Source organism: Pagrus major, chromosome 12 (assembly GCF_040436345.1).
Source record: "Pagrus major chromosome 12, Pma_NU_1.0".
Classification (NCBI taxonomy): domain Eukaryota; kingdom Metazoa; phylum Chordata; class Actinopteri; order Spariformes; family Sparidae; genus Pagrus; species Pagrus major.
Window position 1 is genome coordinate 22,627,329 of NC_133226.1, and position 21,506 is coordinate 22,648,834.

Sequence of the window (21,506 nt, forward strand, 5' to 3'; positions counted from 1 at the left end):
GGTAAGGAGAAGGATACCTAGACATTAGCAGATCTTCGAGATAACTGATTGGGTGCGGGAGAATGAGACTATTGCCGCAGTCTCATTATGATACTCCACAGAAGAAAAGCTGAAACATTTTCTGTGGAAAACGCAGTGCTTTTCACTCTAACCCGATCTGGTGTCGAGGTATTGGATACAGTCAGTAAACACAATGCAAAGAAAAATGTCAACACGAGATGCTGCTGCACAATAGCTTGTCTTTTTCCGTTTCCGCATTCTAATTCGAGGCATGTTCGTTTCAACCTGACATTTCAATTTCAGATGCTTCTCCAATTCAGCGCTTTGAATAGGGATCTTGTCGGTACATGTGTACGCTCTGGTTGGAGAGCGCGACAGGATGACAATTGCAAGAGTCATCCGGCAGAAATACTGTACATATCTCTCTAATACGCCGCGTGTGACACCTAGTTCTGCCGTGACTTTTGACAACAAGGCGACGCCGCTACAAAAGTGATTTATGGCAAACTACATCATTCAGTATAAAGGTTTATTGTACAGATGGGCACTTTATTCAAGCAGCTGAATCACTTGGCCCAATGTCTTTTATTCAACTGATATATATTTTCTATTGCTTTTGTTAACTCCCAAACTGAGTTTTCATTAAGATATATACCACTTGTTCGCCAGTCTCGCTTAAAGATGTGCATTTAAAATGCCCAAAATAACAACTATCTTTCTTGTACGCATATTTCTTTTTCACATCTTTCTTTCATGTTTTCTTTGTTTACTTACATTTTATCCCAAATGTTTCCAACAATGTACAAATCCAGAGAAATCGGTGTTTTCTTTTTCAAGGTAAGTGTTTCATGGTCGTCTGTTAATATTTGCTCTGGGAGAGTCAGAGAGTGAGGAAGAAAGTCTGCGAACGTAATGAAAAGCAATGTGAATGAGCAATGTTGGTTGTTTAACAATGAAGACAACTACTCCAATGATCCCACGCTACAGACAGTAGGTGTTTTGTTTTGATTGACAGACATCCAGAAGCAGAAATGACTTACTCTCCTGACGTGTTGGACCTATTTGTTCAGGAAATATATTTATTCTACTCAGCTTATCAAGGGAGTGTGTGAATTCCTCACATTCAGAGATATTTATGTTCGCAGACCTTTTTTTAAAAAAATTTTATTTGAAAATTACAGGATGTACAGAAATTAGCCTTGTTGTAGCCTCACTCGAGTGTACTTTGGCCTTTTTATGATACTTCATATATTTTCGAGACATTAGCCACATTAGCCACACTGTTTGCTAAATATTTTTGACAATTAACTTCTGTTCTGTCGCTAAAATGGAACAAACAAGAAGACCTTGTGTCAAAGTCCCTGCTGATATCCATTCTATCACTATCCACGCTAATGATGCCGATTTAGCTAAAACGGGAGTCGGGTTGTGATGCCGACCGTTCACCACAGCCCTGTTTTCAGAATGTTAACCCAAAAAAAAGACGTAAAGGGTAGGCTAACTTGCTAGCCTAGCTATCTCGCCTTGTATTACTGTGCAGATGTGCATGCATTTGTTCCTTCGTGCCTTATTTCAGAAACTAATAATGCACCACTATGCTGAACTGTTTGTACTACTTGCAGTATCTGAATTGTCCAAGTAAAGAGCTAAAATCCAACTGATGACTGTGTTTTCCAACCGGAGCTCTGTAGTGGTCAGTTGTCCAACAAACCAGTTCCAAGGGTCCATCTCAAACATTTACCTTAATTTAGTGCACTTGCCTCACGTCGAGCAAAACGGGAAACATTGAACTGGCAATGCAGTTTAAATATAGAACCGGGTACACCAGCATGACATCTACAACACTGAGCTATGTTGTGGAGTTGTTTTGGAATAAACAACACCCTCCCAGTGTTGATTGCAATAAAGGAGCACATCACCCAGTGCTCAGTATGGCTGTTTAATGTGTTTTTAATAGTTTTTGGAAGATAGTGGAGCTCTATAGCTTGGAGCCATACAGAGTTCAGACAGTGGCTTCACAGAAATACTTGTTAGGATAAATTCATTGTTGGTTTTGGTCTTTTCAGAGAAATTTGATGTATTAATAAAGATAACATAACAACAACGGAAATCTTTTTACTCTAAGATATATGTATATGGAATCCCTCAGCTTTAAAAACGCTGTTTCGTCTTCAGCTCTGGGCCTGAGTTGATCTAAAACAGCCAAGATGAAATGAAGCTTAAATAGGCAAAGCTATTTATTGATTCTGCTGTCTGTGAGGTGAAACAAAAGTAGTCTTTAAATGAATGTAGCCACATCGATGCGCAGAATAGATGTTATCTATCTTAATGACAAAGGGGAGTCCTTGGCTGAAGGGGAACCTCATCAAAGTTACACATGCATAACCTTGCAGCGGTGCTCAGGGAGCTGGAGAAAACACACAACCTCACGTATGGATAAGCATTTAAATTCAAATGTTCAAGTCATTAACCATTGTCAATACGCAAGAAGGGAGAAATTCAACACTGCTCTGGAAGAATGTAAACAGAATGGGATATTTGTTATATCCACATTTTTTTTCCACATTCAATGCTTTAAAATGCTTAATTCATTCTCATTTAAATGTAAATCAGTAGCACAAACAGAATTTTGCTTCTCATTTGAATTCATATCGAGCAAATGTGACCAACCATCAATCAAAGACTACAGGAGTTTACGCAGACGCAAATACTAATACTAATATGAATTTGGACAAAAGCAATAAGTAATGGCTTACGCTAGAATGGGTGCAAATGAAAAAATATTCTTATTTTATTCCACAGCAATCAACAGCATATAGCCAGATTCGCTGCTATGAAAATAATAAAAGCTGAAGATACTTCAAGAAGTAACAACATGACATGAAGAGCGACATTTTACCACCGAGCAGGCCACGAGGGAAGGAAGGGAAAGGACAGCTGACCAGTGTTGGACGATCTTGGCTGTGAGGGGACGATACAGCAGTCAAGCTGTGAGATGAGCTACACAGACTGTTTTAGTGAACTTTGAACCCCTTTTTCAAACAAGTCCTGCTTTTCACTGCCAAATAGAAACAAAAAGGAGGAGACAGCGAAGGAAAATAGAGAGGATAGGTGTAGTGAAACACAGCGTGGTATCAAACAGCTCCACCAAACACAGGTGTGCCTCTTGTCCCATGGAGTTTACTCTTTGTGCTCAGCGAGAAACAGGCTGTTCTGCCCAAAACCAATGAAATGTTCCTGCCAAAGCAAGACTCTTGATTCAATACCTGCAGCATGGTGAAATCATATATTCTAGACATGATGTTGGCACTTAGTGAACTACATGTTCAGTACACAAGATAAATATGAATATGTTCTGACAGGCGATTACAATGTTTTTTTAATTATGAGATGAATCATTACCATGCATTCTTATGTTTTTTGCTCTGTTTTTTACAAATGAAAATGTAAACATATGGCTTTAAAGTGCCATCCCTTATATCTCTGTCTGTTTGTTTTTAGGGCCTGTAAAAAAGATGCTGTATAGCTCAAAAATACATTGAAGTAGACTTCAGTAACACGTTATTTCATTACGACAGGCACCAAGAAACTCTAACAAGAAAGTTAGATAACAACTTCATAGAATAAATAAAGCAATTCAAATTTTAAAACAGTTTTAATAAAAATCGTTTGATGATTGCTGATGACTTTGACAGAGGAATGTGGAAGCTTGATAAAAATGACCAATTATTAGCAGGTAATTGTGTCTTTTTGAATCTCTTTTTTATAGGCTCATGAAATCTGGATTAAAGAAAAACGCATTAGTCTTTAATATAGTCTGTTTGTGCCGAGTTCACTGTAGTACAAAGCATGGAAGTCATCTTTTTTTGCTATCACTTGAGCTCAACTTTGACTTTAATGCGTTCGAGCTTAACAGGGCCTCTGAATCTTTCCCCTTTGTCTGCAGGACCGAACATTTCTTCTGAGGAACTCAGAAGTCATCTTCAAAGACAAATGGACTCCCACTTTCTGTTTTATTTCATGAATGACAGAGCTTTGTTGTTTTTACAACCTACAGTCACACATGACTACAGATAGGTATTATGTAGGCTTCATACGTCAAGAGGGACTCTTAAACCACATCCCGCATCTCTGACACTCACAAAAGCACCAAATGGCCATTGAGAACTGACAGGGCTGCATGAAATATAGCCGGGCACAGTTCTTCTCCGGAGCTTGTGGTGTTATCTGAATTCTTTTACTAAAGGAAGAAGGATGGCAAACTTCACTTAAAACAAAATGGGGTTTCGATATAAGGAATGTGCACAGACCAGCCAAACAGCTCCCCAACCATTAACCAACCTTTCAACAGTACAGCATTCATGAGACAGAAACAGGACAAAGACAATATAGGAAAGAAGAGCCAGAACATTAAAAGGGATGGGTGAAGGGAACAAATGATTCTAGCAGCACGGTGCTCTCTTGAAAGATAATGTCTCGATGCAGAAAAGCTAATAATCAGAACTTTAAAACCCAGTTCTGGACATTATCATCGGCTGTAACAGTTCCAATCTCGATTGGGTTGTATTCCTTACGACTGGACCAATTAAATAGTGAAACGCAACAAACGTAAACGTGTGTCATGTTTATATTCTATTCTGCTTCTTGATCTTTGCTGAGGATGGCTGAGCGTGAGCAAAGGTAATGGTAGTTAATTAATCTGTTTAATTATGGATCAAATGGAGCCAGAAACACTGATACTGGATTTTAGTGGTCGAAAAAAAATCACAATGTTAAAAAAAGGTGCTATATGTAAGAATTGGCCACCTGTTAAACTCAAATAGGGGACAGCATTTTACCAGAGTAACCACTAACTGCTGCCAACTGTAGCTGCTGTAAGCTAATTAGCTCAATTAGCTGTGCAGAGAGCAGTTGTGATTGGAGCTCGGGGAACCAGGAAGTGTTGGTGTTTACATTGTTAGCACGGGAGCTTTGGACCTTGATGGGTCGGGGCTAGCTGGTAAGCATACTAGCTGCAGTACCTATGTTTTAAAAGTAGTCATGCAGAAAGATACAAAACATATATATAAAATATAATTTTATAAGCGCCTCTGAATCAGAATCAGATTGAATCATGAGGGGCCTAGAGATTCCCTCCTTGAATGGGATCACAGGTCATCTGAAATGACAATTTGGAAAATTTAAAAATCAGATTTTGTGGCTGTGTTTGCACACTATAACATCAGAGAGGGACAATGTCAAAGCTCCCATGCCTGATGGCTACCATACATACTGCCATGACAGCTTATGTTTCATGATGTATATGGCATGAGGGCAGTATTGGATCTGAAGCACACTAACAAGGAAATCAATCACGTGTTCATGTTCACCACTGTGGATTTCTTACATTTGTCATTTTTGATGTGTTTCCGATACATTCCACATCAGTATTGTCATCTAGTGCGATCTGTGTTGAAGTCTCCCTGGTGAGAGGATATCAAAATAAGTAACTTCAACGCTGATGTCTAAAAGTGTTTGTTTTTTGATTAACTTTCATCATATTTCATATCACACGACAACACCAAAACTTATGCATGAACACGGTCGCATCTGCATGTCAAAACACCGCAACGCGGGGCGCTTATAAACAAACACTGAACTCCTGCTTTAATCTGAAAGTCATTAAATATGTATTTGCTTTTGATTACTCTTGAAATTAATTCATCAGGGAGAGCAGTGACAGGTGCTCGCTGTTACTGACAAACTGCTGTGGCAGTTACTGATAACATGAGATACTTAAGTATTCTGCACTGTAATCCTCCTATCTGTCTTTCTCTCTCCCTCGACTTTTTTCCTTCTGACATTCCCTCGCTCCCTCGTTCTGCCTCTCCAAGCTCAGCCCTCCTTTCGCCTTTAGTCAGGTGAGTTGAGAAATGATACCAGAACCAAAACATTTGTCACCGCAACAATCCTCTGAAGCTAAATTACATCGAAGGGGATCGCAACGGAGGAGTGGACAACGAGAAAGGATGAAGGGACGGGGTATTTATAAAATAAAAGCGCTTTAGAGGAAACAAAAGTGGAAGCTAAGGGGTGAGGCAGTGGGTGGGGGTGGTGTTTGGCATTGACGTGAATAGTGTATGGTGTGAATCTTGCCTTTGTGACGATGCCCTTGAGTTAGCCAGTGAGGCATTGAATGGTGCATTGTGGATGGGCAGTTATCTCCAAGGCTTACCTTTCAGTGTTATTAGAAAACACATGACAGCAATGCTAGCTCTCATCGAACAGAGAGCCTCAAGGTTGAGAGGCAAACCTGCAGGAGGCGAGAGAAATGGCAACACCTGACACCCCGTCATTCTCACAGCAGCCGGCACACAGACCCCGCAGGCCGACATTACAACGCCTGCATGCAAACCATTCGGTATGCACGCAGCACGTATAAATGCTGAATGATGAAAGTATAATGATTGTGTAGCATGTAACTCTATGCCTCCATGCTGCGATATCCAGAACGCAATAACAAAGAATTGGTGTTGAGGCCGAGCTGGGATTGTATAAATTGATTGGTGTGAGCTTTAACAAACGCGATCACACGTCAATCCTTTTATTGTTGTACTCTGCTGCCCACCACAGTCTGCTATTGTTGCACAGCTGCTCTCCTTTAAGACACTCTGGCTCCACAGGACCTTCAGCATTTGGAAAAATGTAATGTGCAAAACTTTTAGAGCTGCAGTGAGTAATCATTTGATCAGTTAGTTGTCAGCTATACAATTGCTTTCCAACTATTATTTGGATTGAGAAAAGTTAAGAAAAAAAAAAAAATCTTTGATTCCAGCTTCTTAAATGTGAATATTTTCTGGTTTCTTTTCTCCTCTGTGACAGTAAACTGAATATCTTTGGGTTGGGGAAAAAAAACATTTGAAGACGTCCTCTTGGACTTTGGGAAACACTGATCTCCATTTTCTGACATTTTATAAACCATACAACTCATTTTTTTGATAAAGAAAATAACAGACGGATTAATGGACAATGAAAAAAAATCGTTAATTGCAACCCGACAAATTTATAGACTACAGCTGTTAATTTAATGTGCCAGATAGACATTTAATCATCACTGCATATCATTCACTGTTGTGTGTATAAATAATAGGGACGTTCCTACAGACTCATTATCCGTATATTCAAATATAAGTAAGAAATCACTAAGAAATCACTCAGAAAACAGACAGAGTTGAGCACAGTTTCATCTATATGGTTCAACATTGTCTGAAAAAAGTTGGGTATATGACAGGGCTGTACGAAATACCATATCGGGGGCTACAGTGAGTATTTCCCGAAAAATATTCCAAGCCTCGACAGCTACTGTCGGCGTGGGTGTGGGGGGAATATTTGACAAAACCCTTTACTTTCCTCGAACTATTGGTCAGGATAGGAGGGAGAACACCAGCCACTTCCTATGCCATCCCTGCCCTCAAATCTCAACTTCCTCATTGAAGAAATAAGTGTTGAGCGTTGTGCATACATAGGGACAGCCCTATACTTGCAGGACAACGCGGAGCACATGCACACATGGATAGTTTTTATGTGTGTGGGTTTTGAGAGTAATTGAATGGCATACAGGAGCTCCAATTATGGCCCTTTATCAGTCTTTTGTCTCTTTTCTGTGCAGCTGACCCAACATCTCCTTTCTATAATAAAAACAAAACCCTGAAGCATTCGAATACGGATTTTGACGTCAATTACCACGGTAACAGGCGAAGGTCGGAGGCCTCTTTGGGTCATTTGGGTCAGTCCTTGTATATTATGAGAACTATTTGAAACCAATAATGACAACTCTTTCCACTTTTACTGCCCCTGTGTGGCACTAATGTTCATGCATAACGAACATTATCCTACAAAACATGAAAACTCACTAAATAAAAGTTTAACAATAACATTTATTGTAGACAATATTCAACTTAACCAAAAAACATATTGATCAACAGGATTTTCATTAGGTGAACGCAATTGCATAGCAAATACGTAAAAACATCTTAGACCCAACAGTTAACTGTCGTTAACATTAGGAATGGATGCTAGTTTTTTATAAAACATTTGACGAGGAAGACTTGGCAGTTCAGTGCGATCATGTCTGTATGTAATTCAAATGTATACATTAATGAAATAAGTTTAATCAACTCGTATTTCTTGATAGTTGACCAATCACGCACATCCCTCTTAATTATCTTTATTATGAGCATCTTTGGCATGAATATGCATTTACTTTTACAGTATTAAAAAAGGACTCATCAGGATTGGGGCCAAAAATAAAAAGACTGGATCGGGATATCCTAACGAATGCTGACTCTGAACAATATAACGCCAGGAATAACTGCCTCTAATTGCATGGCAAGAATTTTACAATATAACAAAGATGAAAACTTGATTGGAAAGCAGAGAAAGGACTGTCATTTATCTATATATACCTATAACCACAATGGAATTGAGAAAAAAACATGAAGCTCCATCAACCACAGACTTATAATGACAGCATTGTTTTTTATTGGAGCAAACAAAAGGATTCTGTTCCAATCAATCCCTCCTCTCCCGGGAATATCATGTACAAAAGCTTATCTATTGACCAGATTCCAAACTCTCAATATCCCATAGACTAAAAACAATAGCTGTTTGATTTGTACTGTAGGTCCATCCAGCCCAGACTCTCATCACACTTTATCACTGTAATGAGTGTGTGCATGTTTACTTCTGTGCATAACAGTCGCCATCATTTCCCCATATATCATTTTGTAGCGTTCTGCTTTCACTGTCCACAATATTTCCTACCCTTGTTTGGCTGCTGGTGAGCTTTGTTCCCTCTGAATGTAGAGAAGATACGATGGGAGAGGGGGGTTGGTGCGTTGGATAGAGAAATGGGTTCCCTTTGAATAATGCAATAGTGAAACTGGGCAATATGACCACCGTGCGATCTCCTACAGAATAGAAACAACTGTGGATACCAGCCCAGCTGTGCTCGTGAATTCATCTCATGTGAAATGTCAGTTAAATCAAAGCTGGAGCTTGAGAAAGAGTCTGGCAGTCATTTTTTTGGGATAAATAAAACATGGCAGAGGAGACTGCATTGCCCTTTATACCTCTCTCACTCTCTCTGTCTCCATCTTGAGTTTTTTTCCCTCTTAGGCCGCTGCTACAACCAGCATGCGTTTCATAGCAGCAGGAGGTACAATTTATGTGCTACAGCTCAAAGCCCCGGCCACTATGGGCTTTTGCAAATTTATGCTCCTACATTTAAAATAAATCCTATATTGTAAGACAATATCTTAAGACCATCATGTTTTTCCTCAGCGTCCTGCATGACATTCTGGCTGCAGGAAGGTCAGAGTGGACGTCCTAACTATCTACGATTATCTAAGGTCAATCAGGGATCTGTCATGGAGGATGGTAGGCTGGTGCTTCTCCTCCTGGCTTGCTCGAGGCTGACCAGTTACATGGCTTAACGGTGTTGTCATGTCAGTGTCACAGCACACTCACAGCATTTATTGATTGTACCCCAGTAACCTTATAAAGAGCATTAAGACCTAACGGATGTTTCAAATCAAGCAGTCTATCCAATTAGTTTAAGTCCTAGAAGCATGCTGTTTTAAAGGATAGGGCTGGTGTTATCTTATATTTTTGTTATTGTCAACAAACCCCATGAAAAGACCAAAGTCAGCAACGTGTCTGCCTTTCAGTGCTTTCCTACTAGGTGTGTAATCCACTGATCTGGAACGATACATCTGTTCAATAATAAACGAGCCGATATTATTGATGCAAAGTGAAAGCATCAATCTATATCATCTTTAAGATACGCCTTTATTTTAAAAACACCTCAATCCTAAAACTTCAAACAGTGCTTGTGTCAGGCAAGTCCCCAGCAACAGCACCAGGCTTTCGAAGCCAGTTTTCATAGTGGCCAAATTGTGTAATTACATCATGTTTTCCCATAAGCTTACATTGTGAAATGTGAAAATGAACTCATTTCACTATCATAATTTGAGCCATTCAGTCTGATAACATTTGGAAAGACTACAAGAGCGGTGAAATTAAATAATTTTATCCCTATTCCAGTTAGCCAGGGGCTAAACCAGAAGTTAGCCTGCTCAGTAGGCGAGAGTCTTTAGTGTGCATGCTTTATTTTACTTAATCTTTCAAGTGTGACTAATCATTTTCTTGGTTGCGCCAGTGTGGATGAAATTCAACAGGTCCGATTACAAAAAATGTCCAAAATATGTTTTGATAAACACCAACTGGGTGTGTAGGCAGTTGCCTGTTAACAAATTAATTCCTATTTACAATCATTTACATAATTTGTTAGAAAGTTAAATCAAAATGTATTATTGGGTCCACCTAATTGCAAAAGCAGTGCAACCAGGGTAAATAATTAATCTGGAGCCCTGCGTATAAAGCTTCAGTTGAGATAATGTGACAGTTTCTGAATGGAAAGCTTATTTTTTGAACATGATCAAGAGAGAAATTGATTTCCAGTGATGAGGAACTCATGCAGAAAAGTCACAGCTCTCATACAGATGACTCAGGTGACTAACTACTTACATATAACATATCCAGGCTGTGGTGCACTTGCTCGCTCTTTCACTGCCAACACTGCTGCTCCACTGATCACACTACAAACACTAACAGCCTCTGCTCAACATATCAACATTTCAATGCATCTCCTCCCTGAATCCACCTGTAGCCATGGTTTCTCCTCTGGGGTAAGTTTGTTGACGTCACTTCTTGTTCTCTCGATGTGCTAACCTTTAAATCAAACGTATGCATGCAGATGGCTGATAGGGTCCTATCTCTGCAAAACATAAAGAATAAATTTGGATTGCTGAATTCCAACTCGGCAACTAACTGAGAATTAAGTCACCATCTGCAGAGGTCTGTACACGTATGTGGCTCGAGAACTGAGTTTTTAAATTCAACCATGCTCCATAACTTCGTCTCGCCTGCATGTTTTATGTTATTATTTAGTCCGTTTCTTGAGGAGTCTGCCTTTTCCATTCCATCTCATTTCATTTCTGCATAAAGTATTTGACTGTTGACATCCATATTATTGCACGGCATAAATATTTATTTTACAGTCTGGCAGAGAGCCATCGTAAGAGCAGGCCCCGCTTTAAAACCTGCCAGATGTATAACAACATATACCTATTCAGCTTGTGAACACACACTAGGGCATTTTCCTTTCATGCACTCACAACATTGCTGTTTTTCTTTTTTTTTAATGCCAAGCAGGGGCCACTTCTTTCATGTATCATGCAACGTTTTACATGAAAATGTACCCGCTGAGGAAAAGCTGGTCATGTAAATACAATGCACAGCCAGTTTGGAAAGGTTATACTCAACGTTAAAAGAATGGCAACAACCCTGATCCTGACATGCAAAGTTGCCCTGAAGATACATATGCTTAATCTAATATTTATGCTATGCATAAGTTGAAGCTAATTTCAAAACTTGGGATGCAGAAATGGAAACCTTGGGGCTAGTTAACTAATTGACTTGCAAATGCATCTTTGTTACACGACCATGTGAGCTTAATGGATGTCAATAGGTCAGGACAGATTCACCAGAGGAGGAAGAAAAAGATTTCATGATGATCCATTCGCTCAGCAAAAAGGGAGAATATTTTTTAGACAATGCATTACATCGCAGTCTCCTTTCAGGCTTACACTGCAAACTCTAATGAGGTAAACAAATCCCCAAAAGACAGTCGCTGCTGATGAAACAGGTTCGGTATCATCCACCACTTGCATTCTCACTGTATCAACTAACCTTTTATTGCCATCAAATGTCTGCACATGCCTGAGGAATTAAAATAAAACGCATCCACAGCTTTCAAAGCAACCAGCATCAATTAGAAGTCGCCCTCAAGCAATCATCTCCATAACCAACCCTGGGAGTACACTGGATGTTATGTGAGACAATAGCTCAGGCTAAATAAGTGAGCAAAATAAGAGCCACAGGCTACGAAAGCATCGGATTTTTACAGATTTTTCTTCTTCAACTTCTTGAATGAACCAACTCATGTGGCTAATGAGACCCTCGGGCAGCATCTGCCCACATGTGGAGGCTACAGCAGCCAAAAATGTACAAAAAAGGGGTATTATTAATCTATGGAATACTACGCTCTTCCTTTCCACTACAATTAAAGCGTGGCAAAGGGCAACAGAGCCAGCCAGCATGCGAGAGTGCAGCTTTTATCTGAACAAATCTGCTCTCCAAACTCATTTTGAATTCCTAATTATCTTAATTATAGAGCATTAAGTAAAACTCGCCTCACTTTGAAGCTTCAAGAAAAAAAAAAAAAAAAAGATACAGCAGCCTTCTGAAACAAACTCACTCAGCCAGAGAGTGGCGTATTTCTAATAAAAAAAAAAAACTTGCTTAAGCAAATGAAAGGGCGAGCTGGGAGATGTTTTTACGCGCACACACACACTGCTCACACCCGTTGGAATATCACTTTTCAGGAGCTCCAGACAGCTTTGAAATAAAAAAAAGCTGCATCTTTAAGCTTGATGTCTAGTGAAGACATTCAATCAAAGTCTGGACCGTTCTTACCTCTCGCTGACGTGGCCGGGACCCGCGAAGCGAGAAGCACCAGGACGCCAAAACTCAGGTAGCATCCTCCCGAAAACTGTCCCATCACTGCTCTGCTGCTGGTCTCCCTCCCCGTCGGGTCTGGGGGCACCGGCCGCGGGTCTCGAACATTTGTCGTCCGCTCGGGGGCTCCTCAGAAAACGCGTCTCCGTGCCCCCCGACGGTTCCGTCCAGGTGTGTGTGCGTGTGTGTGGGATGAGCTGGTTTAGTGTCCTGCCGGGAGAGCCGTCACCTCACGGAATCGCAGTGCGGAGCGGAGAGATGGAGAGCGGTGCGGAGCTCTCGGCAGTCGGCACTCTCCTGCGCGAGAGTGGAATAATTAGACAGAGCGCGCGCGAGCCAACTGCTTTGGGGGTGTTTTGGGGAGGGAGAGAGACATGGAGAGAGAGAGTGGGAGAGAGAGAGGGAGAGAGAGGTCTGGTCCAAACCCCCGTGGACCTGTTGAGAAACCACAAAAGGTGCGTGTGGGTGCATGTGCGCACACGCCAGTGTCTGTGCGCGCGCCTGTGATGATCACATGAAAGAAATGTCTTTCAATTATCTGTCTGTCTCTCCCTCTCTCTTAAAAAAAAAAAAAACATTTCCAACCACATCCAAGCCCTGTTCTCTGGACACCAGCGCGCCCATTGAAGTCATCGCCTTCGGAGCTCGTGCCAGTGGCGTTGTTTGGGGGAAAAAAATTAGGGTTCTTACTAATTAATGCCTATCTTCAGTCTATGAGCATATGGCCTCTGATTGGCGTCCAATTGCCAATTAAGCAGGAAGTAGCTGAGTTAAATTATTTCTAAATGCGCCTTTTTTTTCACTTCCCAAACGGTTTCATTCATCTCGGTGTGTTTATTGGAGTGATCAGCAGCACATTTGTCCTGAGGGAACATGGTGGAAGAGTATTTGGAGTCTTTTCTTAAGTAGCAAAACACATCAAATTACAGAAGTATCATCAGCAAAATGCACTTTAAGTACAGTACAGCGTGTATAAAATTTGGGGTTATTATTATTATTATTATTATTATTATTATTATTATAATCTGTAGTCATGTCCTGTTTTAACTCTATGTTTCCTCGATGTTTTCATCGTGCAGCCTCTTGTAACTGGTTTTGACAGATGCCTTAGAGTACAGTTCTACTTTACTTACTTTAACTATCTTAACTCAACTTTAAATCTACAAAAAAAAGGGACAGGATGAAGTACTTAGATCCTTAAAAGGTGCACTATGTAGTTTTGGGGAAGACATTTTAATCAGAAGAGAAAGATCTTGTTCGTGACTGAACAAACTGACCTTAAAAGGACAACACAACTTCATACTGTTTGACTTTGTTTATATGTGGCGGACCCTGCCACCTTTCTAGCTTCAAACAGTGTTCTGGGGACCTTATTTTCCTCTGAGAACAGCTTGTTTATTCAGTTATGGATAAAATAAATATTTCTGAGTTTGTATTATTACCTCATTAATATTGTAAATATTAAAATTATGAGTTTAAATGTATTCACCAAAACTACATAGTGCCCCTTTAAGGAAAAGAAGCAGTCTACATAAAAGCCTTGAATACAAAATGGTGAAAAAATGACATTAGCAGCTAAATTACCTAGTAGTTGTACCTACTATGCAGACCGTTTGGCTTCTTCAGCATTGCATCGTTATTACTGGATAATTATCATCAATGCATTAACATGTAAATGGCATTTTTCAGTGCTGATTTTAACTTACCACATAATATTCTATCATAGGTTTATAAAATATGAATCCTAACTTTATAAAAACATATTTATGATTAGAAATATTAATTTAAATACAAAAACAAGTGGAGAAGAAGTATAAAGCAGCATGAAATTAAAAGTTGCACTCAGCCTAACTGAGTGCTCTTTGTTACTTTCCACCACTGAATTTGGATAGTTGGTACTAATTAATAGTAATTAATAGCAATGCATGATATTTCATAAACTGGTCATACATTTTTTAAAGAACATTTTAATCTAAAAGCTAGCTAATAGCTATCAGATGAATCTGGAGTTAAACATTGATCCTGATCGATATAATCGGCCAATACCAGCCTATCGCAATTAAATCAGTGTCGGCTTATGTTGCCTGATATGTGATAACTTTTGTTTTTGTAGATTATAATGCAGAAAAAGATTATGATTATGATTATTATTATTATTTAATTCCCAGTAAGTTTATTGTTTTAGTGCACTGGTGTCATTTAAGACAATAAAGAGCCTCCATCTGTTCCATATCTTTGTCTCAGGTATTTGATAACTACATTTAAAAGGATCGTTGCAAAAAATGTGTGTACTATGTCAGCTGAATTTTTTTTTTAACTTCCCATTATCAGTATTGGCCCCAAAACTTGAGTATCAGTCAGGCTCTAGTAAAAAGTACAATATATCCCTGAGAAACACATTGGAGAGGAAGCATAGCATAAAAATACGCCATTAAGTAGCAAAGTCGTCATTAAGTGCACTACTTGACTAAATTCAACTGCTACGAGCTGCGGTTCTCACTTACTGTAGGAATATGATGAGTCACTCTGTTATCAACTGCTATTTAAAATGTGCTGAGATAATACAGCCTTCTAGTGATGACATTAAAAGAATCGGAGTGTAAAAGTTTCCACACAGAATCATCTTCACACGTCCTTATCGGCAGTAAATGGTTGCGTATCTTCTTCAGAATGTGTCTGTATATGTGTTTTAATGTAAATCATTGCAGTTTGACCTTCTCTGTGACATAATTACCCTATTGACCAGAAGTAGTGGTTCATTTCCCAGAGTTCTTGCCTGGGGTCAGCCTGTCAGGCAAGGTTAACTACTTGATAATATTTCTAAAAGGGAGCCATAAAGCCTGCATTAAATATTTGGGACGGCCTTAAGGCTACTGAGCTATACCTGACAGAGCGTGAACAGCAGAAAGACACTGCGAATGTTCTCCCTTTGTCGAATGAGCGCGACTGTTTTATTATTTTTAAAAACATCAAGAATCTCAAGATAACAAATTTACTTGCTAGCACACTGATCTCTAACCCTTCCATTCTTCAACTAACTGATCACTGTCTGAAATAACAGAAGCAGAAGGATTTGTGACAGCAGAAAAACATTCGTACCTCGCCTTTCATGTGTGTGTTTTGTCTGATGAAAAGCCTGGGCTGTTAATTGACAATGAAATACGAGTAACTAAATGGTGCTGGGTAGCTCTATAGTGCCTCACACTGTGTTATATTGTCCCTAAAATGCTCATGGGAAATGGAAAGTGTTAAAGTGCTCCATTGTGGAAAATAAGTTATGGGTCATATTAGTGTGGGACTGCTAGAACTGCAGCTTCTATCAGGGGTAGACACTTAGGGTAGTGCTTTTACTGAAGTACTGCGCTAAAGTAAGAATTTGTGCTACTATACTTTACTTCAGTATTTCTATTACATACCTCTCCATCAACAATTGCCATTTCTTAACATTTCTCTGTTTCTTTTGGTTCAGTTTTGTATTTCATGTTGTGACGGTGCTGATCTTATGGTCTGGTTAGGTGTAAGCACAAAAAACACAAGCCAGGGTTTGGAAAAGGTCACGTTCCGGGTTGAAATACCTGTTTTGGCTGTCACACACATGACTGGAAGTTGCCTCGAGGTCTCTACAAAAATATTAATTGGCATCAGGTTTACAAATGTTGCAACTGTCTTGAACAGTGGCCACTGGCTTGGCAGCCTTCTCGCCTGTAGCTCCACCACCATCTCCTCCACACTGATACATGTAATATGATCATGATAAGGCACGTATTGTAGAAATGTCAATATGGTATGTAGCTTATGACGTGTCCAACATATCAAAGCAAATCCTGTACATTTCACTCCACTTCATTTGCCTTTTATTGTTTTTATTGCTTTTCAGATTTTCATCACTTTCCTGTCCAGTGAAAGCCACGTATCTCCAGATGTTTTGATTATAAAAAGGTTTCTGATAAACTGAATTATGAAGTGTTGCGTTATGGGTTGAGAAAATTCTCCCACTTCTTCAGCTAAATGAAGTATTTAAAACCCCTCTTGGATTGGCAAATGATTTTCTGACACCATGAAAACTTCACTTTGTAGAAATGTGTGGTTCTCACAGGACAGATAAACTAAAATATGTGATGATCTTATACAATATGATGAATTGCTGTAGACTAACTACATAGCAGTAAATGAAGTAGTTAAGATTAGATCAACCTTAAACATCTACAGCAGCAACATAAGTTATGATGATATCATATATAATTGTGTAGAGAAAAAATGTTCTGCACAATGAGTACTTTTATTTTTGATACTTTAAGTGCATTTTGCTGATAATACTTAATTATACTTACTTCACTCAAACTTTGCACAGTACATCAGGAAGTACTATGACCAAGCCAAAACGAACTCTCCACAAAGTTGCCAAAACACAAAAGGCGACACAGCATTGAAAGGCTACAAATTACCACAAAACATCCAGATCAACACAGGCCTACTGCCACTAAGCCACCAACTAGATGTCACAAAACCACATTGAAAAACCTCAATTTTTCAATTAGTTATCCCGGACGAGCCCCCAATTATGTTACGACCCCCTTTAAGTGAGGTCTAACACAAGACAGCACAACAAGTTATAGTTTAAAGGAAGGTCAATTTTATTAATTAACCAATCATCAAAACAAAACAAACAAACTGATGGGCCGGCCAAAATAAACAAAAGAAGAGCAGCCTCCCAGACCAACCCACCAGAGCTGTCAGAGCTGGGTTTAACCCTCGACCCTAACCTAACAAAGCAACTTCACCTAATTGAAATGAAGCCACGAAAACTGAACTACCACACCCATCAGATAAACATAAATCAAAAACATAATACCTCAGCCAGCCTCCCGGCTGACTGACTGCACTGCTTGTCTGGTGGACTGCAGTGAGAGCAAGGCAAGAGAGAGAGCAAGAGCCTAGTGCCCATCCCCCTCTTATTGGATACTCCCAAATCAGCCAGACCGCTATCACCTGGCAGGCAAGCCAATCACCAGCCACGGTGACACATCCTGGCCAGCAGAGAGGCAGCATGTAACACTTACCCTGGCAACAGACATGTATTTGTTTTAATGTATCATAAAGTAAATAATGTAATGGCTGGAGAGCCATGAATTGGCCTTAATAAGTACTTTCACTTAAATGTAAAAAAAAAAAAAAAAAAAATGTCTATTGTCTAATAATGTCTATTTATTGAACACAAGAATGATTTTGCTGGTAGGATGAGACGGTGAGCTCGAGCTCAAGCCAAAGGTTCCCAGGGTGGTGCAGGTGGAGACTCACGGTTATACAGGTGGCTGGCTCAGGCAGTCAGGGTTGTGTGGGGTGGCAGATGCGGGAGGCTGGGTGGCGAGTGGTTGAGGAGCTGGTTGAGGTATGGTCCGGTCACACTGTGACACTGCTCAAAATACATAAACTCAAGAGATACAGAGTGTGAAAAAGTACCACTGGAGCTGGCGACAGTAATCTGGCAGTGTGCAGAGGGAAGGTCTGGGTTTAAGAGCAGGTGCTGATTATACTCAATGTGCTGCAGGTGTGTGGACCGGCACAGCTCCGACCAGCAGCAAAGCCACGCCCAGCCTCACCAAGCACCTCTGAACATAAAGAGCAAGGCACAGACCACAAACAGGCCACCACAAAGTCCAAATAATGTAGTCTAATAAAGTGTCACTGCAATCCCCAAAAACTTCCAAATTAAAACATCATCAGAAAATAAATAATTAAAAAAATGCCCTTTTCCAAGGAGACAAGATGAAAGCATGTTCTCAGCCTTTAAAGATTTATTTGCTTCATCCAGTGTACAAAGCAGGCAGATCCAAACACATGCTGTTTTACTTCACTGTGGTGTTTTTTTGTAATTGTTCAGTTATTTGTAAAACAACATCTTTGGGCCCTCCAGTGACAATTTAATGCAGTAGTGGAGAGTATCTTGTGTTGCAAATCTTAAATATTGTGCATTATTTTTCTAATTCATTACTTAAAACATGCTTCTGAATATGCAGAGAAACTTCTTTATAGCATTTTATGTCCCTGTTTGACAAGAGCGAGGAAGTAGGCATAGTCTGCCCCTCGTGATAAATAAATAAGATGCAGGGAAATCTCCCACAAATAAATGTAAATAAACAGACGTGTTTACCTACAGATACAATCCAGCAGTGTTTCTATAAGGCAAGAGACGCCGCAGTATTCGATGCTGCTTAGATTTTCCTGCTTTATTCATCTGATGGAGGGATACCCAGAGTGCGAGTGCTTGCATAAAGAAATTCTCTGATGGAAATGTGCGAAACAAGCAGTTTCTCGCTGCGACCACATAAAGCATTTAAAAGAACAAGGCAAAAAAGTTCGTGGCCACCAAGCTGCTGCGGCGTCTGCTCGCAGCAGCAGTGACTGACAGGCAGAAATAACCCACCTTATTGTCTTCTGTATATTGAATTTGGTGTGTATCATGGAACTCCTTGAATCTCGCTCACAGTGTATTGCCAGTGTGTGTATGTTTGTCAAAGCGTTTACAGTCTTCTCACAGCCCTGCAGGGCCTCTGCTGAGGAACAGTGAATGTCAGTCAATGACTCGGATGTGTCTTTCAAAAGAGCTCTGCCTATTGAAATGATATTGTTTTCAATATGCAATGTTTTGCTGTGTTTGCATGTCTTTTGCAATAATCTTTTTATCTAACTCCTGGCAAGGAAATACATAAGTGTAAATAAGGAAATATATAAGTGTATTTTCTAAAATGTCACACTTTTCCTTTGACTATATTCATTTGGCATGTGCACATAATGCTATAAAAAACCTCTTTTAAACCTTTTCAACCACACACTTAGATATGTTATGTGACAAAGTCAAAGGTGCAACATGTAAGAATATTAGCTTAAAACATTAAAAGATGAACTAAGATTCAGAATATCACAATAACAATAACAGTTTTGACATGGCAAAGACATCTATATTGTGTTGCAGAGATATCTACTGAAGTTAGCATGCTAGCCTGGAAGCCCTGGAAGTGCCTGTGCTAGCATTGTGAACAAGACTAACACTCCCCAGGTGCTCCGAGCTCCCAGTCCGGACCGTTAGCTGCATGGCTAACTGAGCTAACTAGCTAACAGCAGCTACAGTTACAGCAGTTACTCTAATGAGATTTGTTAGGAGCATGAATTTAGTTATTGCACCTTTAACATACATAAATGAAGTAGTTTACATTACATAAGTGACGAGTGATTGTTGTTACATTATGTTTACGTTACATTTCGTTACGTAAGTTACGAGAACAAAGAGTTAGTTTAACTTAAATAGTATTTTTTGTGCCTATACCAAACCGAAACCATTTGACAATGTTGGTAACAGTCCATAAGTCATAATACCGTAAATTACCAAATAATAGCCGGGGCGTTTATTTGTTTCAATCACTTAACAGACCAGGCGTTTATTTGGGACCAGGCAGCAATTTGGGACAGGCGTTTAATTCCTTCCTCATCAAAACTAGGAAAATGGCAATCATCAATGTGATATTGACTGACAGCACAATACGTGAAAAAGGCGAAGAAGAAAAATGTGCAGTGTCAGTGGTCACGTCTACTTCCTTGATTTTTTAAAAAATAAATTAGACTCGGCATTTATTTGGAACGGGCGGTTATTTATCAAAATATACACCTGCACCCGCCGTTTAAAGGGGACCCTGCGGTTAATTGAAACCCAGCTATTATTTGGTAATTTACGGTACGTCATAATATGTGAACTATCCTAACCACTTCTCACTAAACTGGGCTTGCTACTCGTTGCTGTTGCTATCTTTGGCTGTAGCAACTAGCTGCCATGCTAGCTGCTGTTAGCAAGTAGCTCAGCAGTATATAACTAGCAGTATTTATCTGTCTAGTAAAGAAAATAGGAAATATTTCTTTACATTTTGGGAGTTTATTTTGTTTACTTATTAGACTAAGAAGCAAACTCGCAGCTGAAACTACTGAGGCTACACTGTCGGGGTAGGACGGGTTGGAGCTAGCTGGTTAACATGCTAATTTCAGTAGACAGCTCTGCAAACACAGTCCATAGACACTGTTGTTTCTTCACCCTGTTGATAATGTTAATTTTTTGAATGTTTCTCAACTAAAATCCTGATCATATCTCAGACACGTTTGGCACTAGAACTGGCATGGACACATGGAACTATGTGTCTGAATGATGCAAGAAGGCGATATTTTTTACAGACTAAAAAGGTTGGTAGCTGTTGGTGGTAATATGCTGTAAAAGGGTAAGAGAATGTCAATGTAAGAGAGAGAGAAGAAGGCTGCTGCTTTGCAAATCGTTTATGAGGTAAGAATTACACTCCACGTGTTTTTAGGGCTTAAGGATACACAGTGTTTGGGAGAATGACTACATTTAAGTGATTTAAGAATCACTTAGATGTAGTTAAGAGATGACGGGCAGTTACTCATCGACCCTCCCTTCCAGCTAACCTGGAGTTTTGGACCAGCAAATGCAGAGTCTGAAGCCCACGCGCCCAACAATCCTGCAGGTTCAGAAATATTGCATTGCTTGTTCAACTTACAACATGCTGATACTGAAATAATTGGCTCCTCTTTTCCATTCGTGTGAATATACAGTATGCGAACAGCCAAAAGGTGCAATTATGTAACAGAAGACAAGAAAGAAAATCAATGTATTGGGTGCATTTTTCTATCTAATTCAATAGTGCTCACTATACATATCAGTCACAGTGATCGATAATGGAGAGCTTAGACAATAGCATAGCATTATCTATTGGACACATCACTCACATAGTGCATGGTTAGCCCAAGGAAGTCTTATATTATACATTTCTCCTCCACCGTGTTCAGGTTTCATTGTTTGTTGGTTGAATACAAGACAGAACTATGAA

The 21,506-nt window shown here is 39.7% G+C and overlaps 1 protein-coding gene across 1 annotated transcript in view; it reads right to left on the reverse strand.

Moving 5' to 3' along the window:
- The window catches only part of unc5da (unc-5 netrin receptor Da), a 186,942-nt gene extending 168,857 nt beyond the window's left edge, over window positions 1-18,085 (reverse strand). The window contains exons 1-2 of the mRNA XM_073477388.1: window positions 17,917-18,085; window positions 12,577-12,915 (exon numbers count right to left, since the gene is read on the reverse strand). Of these exons, the coding sequence (XP_073333489.1) occupies window positions 12,577-12,661 (85 nt within the window). The 5' untranslated portion in view covers window positions 12,662-12,915; window positions 17,917-18,085. The remainder of the gene's footprint in view (window positions 1-12,576; window positions 12,916-17,916) is intronic.
- Between the last annotated feature and the right edge of the window lie 3,421 nt (window positions 18,086-21,506).